General features: G+C 47.8%; 1 protein-coding gene across 5 annotated transcripts in view; it reads right to left on the reverse strand.

Annotated features, from left to right (window-relative positions):
- macrod2 (mono-ADP ribosylhydrolase 2) overlaps positions 1–12733 on the reverse strand; it is a 283251-nt gene that overhangs the window by 64397 nt on the left and 206121 nt on the right. For all 5 annotated transcript variants that reach the window (XM_029835486.1, XM_029835484.1, XM_029835488.1 and 2 more), the window contains one exon: positions 6132–6205. In XM_029835486.1, the coding sequence (XP_029691346.1) occupies positions 6132–6205 (74 nt within the window). The remainder of the gene's footprint in view (positions 1–6131; positions 6206–12733) is intronic.

Here is a 12733-nt window from a genome sequence, read left to right on the forward strand (position 1 = left end):
GATGTTGTTTTTGTTATTTCCCATTGTAGAACTCAGTAACAGCTACAGCCGTCGTGTTCACGTTGTGGTTGACTAGCTTGGTCACACAACACATTTCACTGTATTTCAGATTTAGGAGATTTACTCATCCTACCAATAAAGCTTTTCTGGATTTCTTTATTCTTTTTGTCACTTAGTTTTCATTTCTCCATCAAAAGGTCAGACAAACATGCGCCGGCCTAACTTTATATTGAACAGCGGGCACATTTCATCAAAAGTGCACGCTGTCGTGCACGCTGTCTGCAGATAAGGTGTAAATTCGTACCAATATTGTGCAAGAATAATTAAATAGATAGTGATTCAGAACAAATGGAACCGATTTAAAGGCTGAACCTAAAGTGTTGAACAACACCGATCCGGGGTCATGAGAATCAGAGGGCGCACATCATATTACCCAGAGTCAGCCAGATAATAACATCCTCAGATCATAAAAGCCATAAAATCCCACATTCGACTGCCTGGGGCCAAACAGCTACTGCTAATGCGCTACTACATGGCATGCATTAACACTGGTGGCAGGGAAAACCAATAAGGCCTTCACGCTCTTTCTGAGGCATTTCTATAGTCAACTCTGCAAATATTCAACGCCGAGGCTGAAAGGAGGAGTTCATTTTCCCAGGTCAAACATTGAATCTCTGTACAAGCAGAATCAGCACAAGACGGAGTCAAGTGTCTGGCTCCCGATTCAGCCTCCTGAATCTCTCAGTAAACAAATAGAGGGTTACAAAGTGGCTTCAGAAGCAAAGTGCCCCTTTGAACACCAAGCCAGTTCCCTCAACCACCAGTGTCCTGGAGGCGCGCGCTCCGGGCTGCAGATCTGACCCATGGTGACGTGGAAACAGTGAACACGGGCCAAGAAAAGTCCAGGTCCAGCTGATCAGGAAGACAAAGGTGGTGATTTTACGCATGTTCTCTTCCACATCGACCCCTCTTCTCTTCCATACATCACTGCACGTCTTTGTTTTTGCAGTTAGTCTACTGTCTATTCCGTATCATCCCGCGGATCAAACAACTGCAGTGATAACAGTCGAATTCATGAAAAACCATCTCCCGCCGTGAGCCGCTGACTGCCAGAGTTTTGTGAAGAACATTCAAAAGAAAGTTTCAGCGGGTTACAGAGGTTTCGTATTTCCGCCTCCAGCTGACGGCGGCATTTAAAGACTGTCAAGCTGTGAAGCCTCAGCTGGATCCCCACCAGCGTCTGTTCCGGTACGCCCCGCCTCCTACTTCCGCGCTACCTTGTTACTCATACAGCACTTACCAAATATTATTCCCATGGATTCTCACATTCCAGCCTTTCAGGGGGACCGATGAAAAGGACTCTGGGTTAAACACCGTCTGGATGAGGTCACATGATCAATGGAGGCGCTGCAACAAAGGGAGGAATCTTTGACTCCCGTCTTCCTCTCCAAAGCCAATTCATCGTCATTCCAATGGCCCCACATTCAGCAGCAGGAGATAAACATATAGAATACTGTAGAGCGACTGTATAAATGGGCTTTCCTGTTTGTCACGCTGAAGGATATCGCTGGTCACAGCGCTCAAAAATGTAATACGCATTTTCTAAAGGTGAACAAGACAATTTATAACAAAGATAGCAGCGAGCATCCATCTTATTCAGCAGAATGACAATGAGCTCTTCAATTTCGTCATCTTATGGCTCCATCTGTCAAAGCGTCCTCAGCAGATATCACACAGAGCAACACAATCAGGACCAACACACAGCCACTTGACATTCATCAGGCATCACTGGAAATAGAAATATATATGGCTGAAATTGCATTTATTATCAGGAGTTGAATGACAGGTAAACAGATCATTCACCAAAAACACCAAAAACCCGTCTGGGGAGGATTCTGGGCGGCAAAACCCAGACTGCCGCCTGGGGGGGGGGGGATCTTCCCGCATCAGCTCTGACCTGGGTGACCCAGACGAGCAGAGTGTGTGTGTTCACACGGCGTGAGTGGGGCTGGGTGGCTGGTCCCATGAAAAGCTTCATTAGCGAGCCTGCTCATTTGGAACCTGTGCATGGCAGCCAAATAAAGTGTCAGAACCCATTTTTCCCTGGTAGATTAAAGCCCGTATAAGCCCAAATGAAACTTAATTAGATCTGAAGATTTGAACTCCAGTAATGCCAGATGACTGGAGGGCAGAGTAATGTCGCCAATATAAAATACTGGTTGAGATGAGGTGTTCTGGTTTGGTTCCATTTCTGCCATTTTTGAAAAGATCAGAGCTGTCTGGTTCAGCGTCTACAAATACCCCCCCTTATATGTAATTTACTGAGGCAGATACAGGGGACTAGAGGCTGACATTTTGAAATATTTCTATTTCTTCTGATCTAAAGGAGCATTTCTGTTGTGATGCCTGTCCAGATCGAAGGTCCAGCCACGCATGACCACAAAGAGGCTATTTATTTCTGCACAATGGAGGTCTGTGTGCCTCTAGAGGTGAAATCCACACGTGGAATTTGTCCTTTGTGTGCTGGTGAGTGCATCGGGGCTTCCGTGGCTGGCCTGGGAGATAAACGTGCTGCTAATCAATCACACTGTGCACTCTTTTTGTATGATTCTGCCCTCTCTTCCTACCCAGACGTGCTCCACCCAGCAGCTAGTTTGTGTTACTGAGCCACATAATACCACAGAAAATGAATGGAACCGTGTGTAAACCACAGTTGTTACATGCTGCCAGTATAAAGCAGCGGTTTTTGGAGTGTCCGCTGGCTCTCGCTCTCATCAGGATGCGACCTGCTGCCTACCATTAAAGGAAAACTAATTATGAAGCTGACGAGCTTAAATATTTAATGGCAAAAATCTATGTGCTTGGTGGGACTGAGCTAACAATACATTTCCATGTCTAGTCCAGAATAAGAATTCAAATCAACACTCTGAATGACGAAAACTCAACAATAATTTAATCTCCTCACCATCGGCAGTTTTACAGATAAAGAAAAGAAGGGCAACAAATACGCTAATCTAGCTCTGGAGAGAACAAAATCAACAGTGAGTGAGTGAGTGAGTGAGTGAGTGAGTGAGTGAGTGTGGGAGTGAGGGAGTGAGTGAGTGAGTGAGTGTGGGAGTGAGGGAGTGAGTGAGTGAGTGAGTGAGTGAGCGAGTGAGTGAGTGAGGGAGTGAGTGAGTGTGGGAGTGAGGGAGTGAGTGAGTGAGTGAGTGAGCGAGTGAGTGAGCGAGTGAGGGAGTGAGTGAGTGAGTGAGTGAGTGAGTGAGTGAGTGAGTGAGTGAGTGAGTGAGTGAGTGAGTGTGGGAGTGAGCGAGTGAGCGAGTGAGGGAGGGAGGGAAGGAGTGAGTGAGTGAGTGAGTGAGTGAGTGTGTGAGTGAGTGAGTGAGTGTGTGAGCGAGTGAGCGAGTGAGCGAGTGAGCGAGTGAGTGAGTGTGTGAGGGAGTGTGGGAGTGAGTGTGTGTGTGTGTGTCACACAGAGAGAGAGAGAGAGAAATAGGTACATATGTCAGGTTTGTCCCAGCTCATTAACACAGATTTTTCCTTCCATCCTCCTCCTTGTGAAAAGGCAGATAAATAATGATCTCACCAAACTCAGTGGAAGCTGCACCGTCTCCTGATTGTTTTAGTTGTTTACTGTAGCAACGGCGATATTTTCAGTGTTCTGAGACCACAACATTTCTAAACCGTAGATGATTTGCTATTTCGCTGCAGTGCTGGAGCGCTCTGCAGGACCGGCACCAGGACCAGGACCAGGACCAGCAGCAGGACCAGGACCAGTGTTGGTTTAAACATAGTTTATATCCTCTTATGAGGAAAGGAGCGCCCCAGTGCCGCTATGGGCTGGGCACCACTGGGATAGCTAATGAGGGAGAGGGGATAGCTAATGAGGGAGAGGGGATAGCTAATGAGGGAGAGGGGATAGCTAATGAGGGAGAGGGGATAGCTAATGAGGGAGAGGGGTTGGACATGGAGCTGTTGGTTCTTGTCATACTTTGGTATATACTGTCAACAGGTTGTGACATGTTAAACTGGGATTAAACGTGACCTTTGACACCGCTTTGTCCTTGGACGACAGCAGCCTGGTCATTCTGACCCGGCCAACACTGAGCAATGCAGCTGGATGCGTACAGGAGGCCGCGGCCCGCTGGGAACGCTACGGGCGTCAGAGCGGCGACGCTCGGGGACGCAGCGGAGCGCCAGCCTGCACTCGGCCACATCGGTGTCCTCAGATCCTCAGCCAGCCATTGTACCATGTTCATGGGCCTGAAACGACCCGTCTCTGCGGAGGCGGACGGCGCGGGCGCAGCGATCTCGCCGTATTGTTCCATTCGTGATAAACTGGGATTTCGCTCAATCTTTGCAGAGCCGCGTGCCGTCTGTGATACGAGCTGCTGCGGCGATGCTGAACTTTGGGAGACTTTTGATGGCGTGCAACACACCAATTCATCACTTTCAGGAGGAGAGAAGTGGGAACGCCTCAGACACACTGCACAGAACAAATGCAACACTTGGCCTCCGTGTCTGTACGAGACAAGCCCAGACAACCTTCAGCGCCTGTGTTCCTCAAACCTGACATGGAAATATGGTGGTGGCCAATCGGTTTGATTCTGATTAAACGGCACCTTTCCGAATACATCGGCTGGCAACGTAACGTGTCAACTGCAAGCATTAGACAGTATCACGCACGAGCTCGTCCCAACATGGAACTTTAATTCTCTAAACTGTTGTAAATCATGTAAAAAAAGATTATTTCCTCAGGAAACAGTACATGAAAATGAAGCTGCGGAAAGACCTCCTGCTTCGCTGTTGAGTGGTTTTCAATATGAAGAAGAATAAAATTAGCTTCTGGTTAAAATGTATTAGTTTATTCTCTCTGATCACCTCACAAAGCTTCTTCACCCTGGGCCCAGGTCGAGTGCACAGTCGCTTGGAATGTTGCCAAACAGCATCCAGATACAGACATCTGCCCTCCACATGAATAAGAAAACTTAGCACTTGATCAATTCAGCAGCATTTAAATAAAGTTCCTAATGTGCAGAAATGAAGCCGTAGGAGTAATTCAAGTAGCAGCGTCTGATGGAGAACAACAAAAGACGTCAGGGTGGAATTTACAGCATAGAAATGCTCATTTAAGACAGATTATTGATGCATTCTGACTGAGCGATCACCAGGAGAACAAATGCAAATAGGCAAATACCAAAACCAGCAAAGGATCATGGGAGCTCAGCTTCACACGGCTGTTCACAACACCCGTAAGACCAGAGAGATGCTGCTGCTGCGAGCTTTATGAAACGCTTCAATCTGGAGCGGCAGATATGAATAATTCACAGCAAACAGCGATGACCCCGAACTTTAAATTCACCGGGTGACAGCAATTCTCGTCCAAATGGTTGTTATCTTATCAGGAAATGTAAACTCTGTAAAAGCACGGCGCAGCATAATCATCTGGCAAAGGCTTATTTTCCAGACTTAATTAGATAATTTCATGTTATGATCACATTATGGAGAGTTTGTTCTGAAAGAAGAGTCTCATTATTGCTAGGAGCTAACGTTGCTAAGGCTCGTTTTTAGATGACGTAATCTGAAGGCGATCCGTCAGAAAACGCAGATGTGCGTCAGCTTCTGCTGGAGCAGCTGGATCTTTGTTTATGACCGTCATTTCCAAGGATTACTCTTTCCCTTCTAATCAAATAATTTAGACCTGATGAGGATTTCTTGGTTCTCTGTGGTTCAATTCTCTGTGCACTCAAGCCTTCAGCCGGGCCCTCAGTCTCGGGGGTGATTATGTCTTTAATACAAAACCCAATTTCAGGATCATTGCATCTAATCTGTTTATGTTGTACTGGATCTGCTGGGGTTAGCGAGCATAGGCCAATTAATGAGCCAACAGACCATTTAAGGCCTGATTAGTCTCACACTGGCTTTTAATTTGATATGCATACAAACCACAAACTAAACAGCCAGTCAAGCTGGGAAAGGTGGAGTTCTGACACAGAAATGCATGAGAATTGTGTTCTGTGGCTCCAATCAGCATCGTTCACAGGAGAGACGCAACCTTCCAATACAGAAGCCACGTGGATATTTGGCTCCGCTCCACTTGATTCAAAAAAGCATTAGCCAACTTGTCCTACCTTATCAGGATTGTCCTTAATCCATCTCTTCACTGTGCTCAGCGCGATGTCAGCGGCGGGATCGTTGGGAAATCCTTGGAGAGTAGAAGAAGGAAAAAAAGCCACAACAGCATCAATGTAAATTGCATAAGACATGCAGATAACAGACTGATATGAAATCAGACAAGCAAACAGACAGACAAACCTGTATCTCTACAGGTAACTACATTTGGGCTAAATCAATAGAAAGTGGTGCAAGCTGCTTGGTTCTGGTAGATTAGACCAGCTGTCTGATGAACTGCTGCAGATCTGAGCTCCAGATGCACTGTGGTGGAAAAACACACTCACAAATATAATCGCATATACCGGGTACGTCTGCAATCACACACACTCCCTCGCTGATGCCACAACGTATCCAATGTTTTGTCTCTAAGGAGAATTTTCCATTTATTTTTCTGCTGGATACACGATGCCATCAGATCTCATCACTTCCACAAGTCTATATATGGATAAAAAACCAAAAAAACAATGTGCAATAAAAATGATACAGATATAAGCCTGGATCAACAAAATATGTGCTTGGCTGCCCCTGAAAATAAAGACAAAAGTCTATTCATGATTATTATACGACATAATACACACATACAGCATAGAGAAATATGGAAATGTGTCAGATGTTTTCTTTTAAAACATCCACACAGCATCATTTTAAAATAGATTAAACGGCGACAAACATGGCTCTTATGCCTGGAATGATGCAACTGTCGTGTGTATTTTTGGGGCATTTTGGTGGGGAAAAAAGGAAAGTAAAAGAATCAGATCACGCAGAAAGAGCGACACTTTTAGGATGCTTCAGAGCGTTCCGCAGGGGGGGCCTGGACGCAGCTAACCAGCATAAACTAAAGTCTTTATTTTTAGGGCTGATCTCTCGGAAACGGAGAATCTCAGCCCTTCCAAAACATCGGGAGCCTAAAAGAAAAGCAGGAAGAGCAACAAAGACAAAACAACGGGTGCAGCCCTGAACGGCACATCTCAGGTTCTGTAACAAGACATTCCTCTGGATAACCCCCCCTCACCTCCATCAGGAACAACAGGCTGAGGCAGCGACTGTCGTTCTGTAACGAGAGAGGTCGAGACCTCAATTTCAACCCATATCAAGTGATACAAGGGTCCCACCACATGTGTAACCTCCTGTTTATTGCACAGGTCACGTTCTTTTCTCCTACTCGCTGCTGCGACCACTATAAACTTCTGTGACCTATAAAACAGGCTTACAACAGCTGCAGCGACCTCCGGCCTTTAAGATCGGTCGGAAAGAGAAGTGAAAAGCTCCCGAGTTCTCATCTGTTCAACTATTGTGTAAATCTCTGAAATCAACCCCGCAGGTGGCCAGCACACACCCCACGAGGGAGTATCGACCCCGTCGCCAGCCCCGCCCCACACAGACCCCCGCCCCACACATCGCGGCGCTGCTCGCCCCATTTCCTTCTCATCCTCAGAGGAGCGGGATGTGGTACAGTCGAGCCCACCTTGAGCCCCTGGTCAGGTGCTACACGGCCGGAACAGAGGTGATCTACATAGTGGCCACGGCTGACAGCACAGGAGGCCATCTCACATCTGCCCTTCAACATCTGCCCCGGGGCTGTGCCATCGTGACCCGGCCCACCGCGTCGCATCACGCGCCCGCCTCCTCGACGCGTACCCTTTCCGGCGCCTCGCCTGCTGCCGTTTCCTTTTTTAAGAACTGTTTCCACACTTGGGTGCCGTTGTACCGGTACACCAGCTCTCACATCAGGCTGCAAATGCAAAACAGATGCGCCGAAGACAAGAAAGCTGAGAGAAATAGATCCCCCGAGATAAGAGCAGCTGTTCGGGAAGAGTGCACACAACAGGAAACGTGTCAGAAATTCAGCAGATGATATTTACAACTAATTCAGGAAACGATATTCTAGGAGAAATAAAGGCTTCTGTGTGGAGAGTTTAGCGAGTCGTCCTTTTAAAGCACCTTGTTCCTTATCTGTTCCCAACATGATAGATGATAGCAAATTACTGGGAGTCACTCAGCTGCCAGTCTGAAAGGAAGACCGCTACTGCAGTCCTCTCCGTCAACATCAAAAGGAGACTCGGATGAGCCCCGCATGACTTTAAGGGAGATAAATACAGCTTTAATCTGGCCCTGATCAGAATAATAGGAGAGGGTGGCCATCCAGCTCACAGCGCCGCCTTTGGAAAAGTTCAATTAATCTGAGAGTTTGAGTCCGTCCATGAATCACAGCGGTTCTGAAGGGAGCCTGAGCGTGTTGGAACCAGAGAGGACGGCTGGCGTCAACTGATGTCGGAGAGACGGACGTGTGCATAATAAAGGGCGGTGCATCTGGGGCCGGTCTGCCAGAAGAGCTCCGCGCGGCGGCGGCGTTGACGAGGCGAGGTCAACAGCGGCGCTTCGGAGGGCGCCGCGAGAACTCCTTCGCACCGTCAGTTGCTTTAACCTCCCCTCAACCCTGCGCTCTTCACCTCAGCGTTCACCGGCAGACACGCCAGGCACGTTTAGGCTGAAAATCAGATACAATTAACTGCTCGTCACTGGTGCCGCCTCGTCCTGGTCCAGGCAACAGAGCTGAAACCCACTAAAGCAGGAAGAATAGAGAGCTGTTGGATTTAAGGTGCCCATAAAGTGAAACATTTCAGTGTTTTATTTTTACTCGGGTGCTGAACGCCTCCTCTCTTTTGCTCCATTTGCGGCGTGGAAGCTTCCCTGAAAGCTCATCTGTCAGGCAGTGGCGAGCTGGCACCAGACGCGGTCGTGGTGGGCCCTCCAGGGCCCCTGCACCGCTTGGCTCGGCTCGGCTCTCCCTAAACTGGGAATATGGCTGCCTCGCAGACATTTGTCTTCGTGCGGAGCGCCGATGAAGACTCAGGTGGTGTTTCCGCTCAGAGCTCCTCCACTTCATCACCAGGCGGAGCGCGGCATGCAGAGGGGAAGCTACGGTACGTTCCCGGTGAACGCCGCGGCGCAGCTAGCTTACGCAAGGTTTGCTCGACGCGCACGGTCGTGCTGACATGTCACGTTGTCCGCAGCGGTAGGGGGACGGGTCGCCGACTTCGGGGAAACGCAGGCTTGTAAAACATGTGGTTTCTGTGCTTTCATTATGGATCCGAGGCGCCCTGATCCCAGACAGATGTCAGGTCAGCGCCACCTTAGGAATTATGCACATTAGTCCTGTGAGCTTCAGCAGGTTGGACACGGCGCATCTCTGAAAGAAGCAGCCAGATCAGGCGTTGTGATCCACCTCTTCTGGGACAGAGGTGGATCACATTTATGCTTTTCTGTAAAATAACATTTAAAAAGCCAAATGCTGGCGTCTTATCTTGAAACATACACATATTCCTTTAGCACTGCCTCGCTTCACAGCCAAATATTGCATTTTAATGTTGGAATGAAATGTTGATGCTCAGAAATTGGACTTGAATACGTGAGAAGGTGAAACAGGAGGAGGGAGCAGGTCGATGTCCTGGCCTTGAACAGCAGCAAACACCTTCTCCTGTAGTAACTAATGTTTATTACCTGATAAACTGAATATGGGCGTCAAAGCTTACTAACAACACTACAGTGTAAAACCAGCTTTTAACGGAATAATTAGGATATTTATACACCAATATATATGAGACAGATATGTGGGGCAGAATCCATCTGGAATTGATAAACCAAATGGCCATTAATGCCATTTTAACCCCGGGGTAAAAGGCTTTTCTCTCCTCACGGTGGCATTTATCACTTTTTTCACCCTAACGATGGTGGCAGCAATGTTCAGATTTGTTTGGTTTCAAAATACCACTAAAAGTCAGGAAGGAGAAATCTGTATTTACCCTTTAATGCAGCACACTTGCTCAACTCGACTCTTTACAGGGTGATAAAGGTGGATTCATGTACTCCGTCTGTACAGCAGGTTTTATATGGAAGCCTCTGCAACAGAGTGAGTATTTACACTGTGGCACCGGGTGTTTGTACAGCTCTGCGTCTGGACTCCATCATCGCACAGTTTCTGCTTCATAACAGCATCAGTGAGTTGAGTGTCTCATTGTATCACAGGTAAAGTGTGAAGCCCGGTCTTCTGACAGAGGGGAGTGCGTGAGGATGGCCATCGATGTGTTTAGAAAAGTTCCATATCCAGAGTAAAAAGGACAGTGATGGCCCAGCAGCATTAGTCAGATCCACGTCTTGACTCTTGTTATTCATGCTGGGGAGGGTTCACCTTGAAGCCGAACACAGCCTGAGGCAGCTTTAGCCAAAACTCAATCACTGCTAGTGCAAAATGATGCTATGCATGGGTAATCTGCTCCAGCGGGGTAAAAACCAACATTTATCTGTTTGTCGGAGTCTTTACAAATAAACACAGGGTCATATTTTACAAGTGATGCACTGTCCAGCTTTTGATAACGACAAATACGGAGGTCCTTCCGCTAAATATTTAGGCTAGCATACCAGATTGGTTGGTAGAGAAGGTAAATGATAGAGAGGTCAGACTGAGGACAGCTCCTGGTGCTGCTGGAGCAACAAGAAGAGGTGGGGCAACAAATATGGAGGACAAACGAGCACCTCCAGGAAAAGATCCGGGTTTCAAATGACCAGATGATGACCTCCGTTGGGAAGATCACATTAAAGCTAACTTTACCAGTTGTCGCCTGGCTTAAATATTATATCCCGAAGAGTGTAGCATAGTCCAAAGTCTATTGCTCCACCATGTTTCTCAAATGCCTGCATCTATTGTCCTCTGGGTGGGGACCTTCAACATTTGCCTTATCACCCATGGAAATGGAAGAGCAAGGCCGGTGTTGACCACAACGCACGCTGCGAGACTCAGCGAAATGGGCTGCGATGCTGCGGTTCCTTCCGAGTGCACCCTCTGTTACCCACTGATACAGCACACTCCTCCTATGTACCTTGAAATTCCCAACCCCGCTGGTCTAAGCTCCCTGCGGTAAACCCTGGGCTTTAGAAAGAAACGGGGGCCTTGCTCAGGACATCTTCAGCAAGCCAGCAGCAAGCCATCACTGTTGAGAGATAAGGTGCCATAATGTCTCCGACCTTCCTAATCCCAGACGGGGATGAAGAGAGTCAGAAGTATGGCTCTGGGGGAAAAAAAATCTTAACTGTGTGACACCTTTGATCTAGACAGTGGTGCAGAATGGCAGGATGGACATTCCAGTCGAGTTTGGGTGGATTACACTCCCATATCTCCCACAGCCACCAGTCAGGGCTAAAACGCCTCTGTCAACAATCCCCAGATCAGCCAGAGGTGAACAGTAAACAAGGCGATATCTGTCCAAAGAAGTTTCAGAGGGGAGAAAATTGTGCGATGGCATCTGTCAGGTTAGCGTTACACTTTAGCGTTCACGTCCTTGTCGTAACGGGGAGCCGCTAAAATTGATCTCCATGGGTGCCTCCTAAACTCCACAGGGCTGTTAGGGAGTTCTTGTCCATGCTTGGGTGAGACCTACACAAGGCTAACGGCTACATGACGAATATGGCTTTGGATGAGCGGAGAGTTGTGGAAGAGGGACAGAAATGGGCATTAAAATAAAGAGGGAGGAAAAGAGATAGTGGGACACAAAAAGGGAACATGACCTCTCTGAGTTTGGGTAGTTGGAGTCTTGACACTGATCTTGTGAGACATTGAGAGGTGTCTTCTCCTTGGAAGGAATAATCAATTTAAGCTCCGCTTGCACGGCTGTGATTGATGCACAAAGAGGAGCAGCACTTAATAACCTCCATCATGCTGGGCGACCTCGTGCCTCGCAGTGGGCACCAGTTTGTTTATGGGTGGTACCTCCGACACGCTATCCGTGCAGGAATTCTGTTGAGGCTAATGGGCCGGACTGAGGGATTGGACTGTCAGCGCGGTACGGGCACTCATTTTTCTTACCAAGTGTCTGAGGTACCCCCTGTGAACCTCCTGCTACACCCAACCTCCCAGTTCTGCCATCATCTGTCAATGGTGACTGAGTCTCTTGGAATATGGAGGCGTGAAAGAGAGTGTCAATTAGCATTAGCTTTCCTGACAAATCGCTTTTTTCTCAACACAAAGACCTTGGACAACTAGCTCCCGATTTCTCTCTGTCACAATGTTGGTGGCAGCGGATTCGCTGTTGCACCACATTCCATGTGTGGAAAATGGGGCAAGCGCAGTGCAAGTGTGGCGCCTGCAGGTGCGTGACCGCGCGCGCGCGCCCGCGTGCGTGCGAGTAGATGTTTATATCTATGATTATTCCTCAGACAGAAAAAGGGATTGTGCCTTTCACAATAAAAAGCCCTTTAGTTTATATTGCTGAAATGAAACTTGACCTTAAAGGCTAAATCAAATGTACAGAAATGTCAAAAAGCCTGAAAAGAAAACTTCTTTCCGAACATAGCGGTACTCAGGGGAGCACTGGAGCGAGTGTGAGAGAAAGGCAGCGCAGCCTCGCCCTATATTGAACTCCTTTCAATGGCCCTCCTCCATTCGCCCTCTGCTGTGTGAAGATCTATGGTCTTAATCAGCTGCACTGTTCTGGGGAGACTTTCTGATGTGGAGCACTAAGCTGTTTATTCAGAGCAGAGAATTCCCTCCCCCCTCCTGACGCGA

The sequence above is a fragment of the Takifugu rubripes genome, chromosome 4 (genome assembly GCF_901000725.2).
Source record: "Takifugu rubripes chromosome 4, fTakRub1.2, whole genome shotgun sequence".
Lineage (NCBI taxonomy): Eukaryota > Metazoa > Chordata > Actinopteri > Tetraodontiformes > Tetraodontidae > Takifugu > Takifugu rubripes.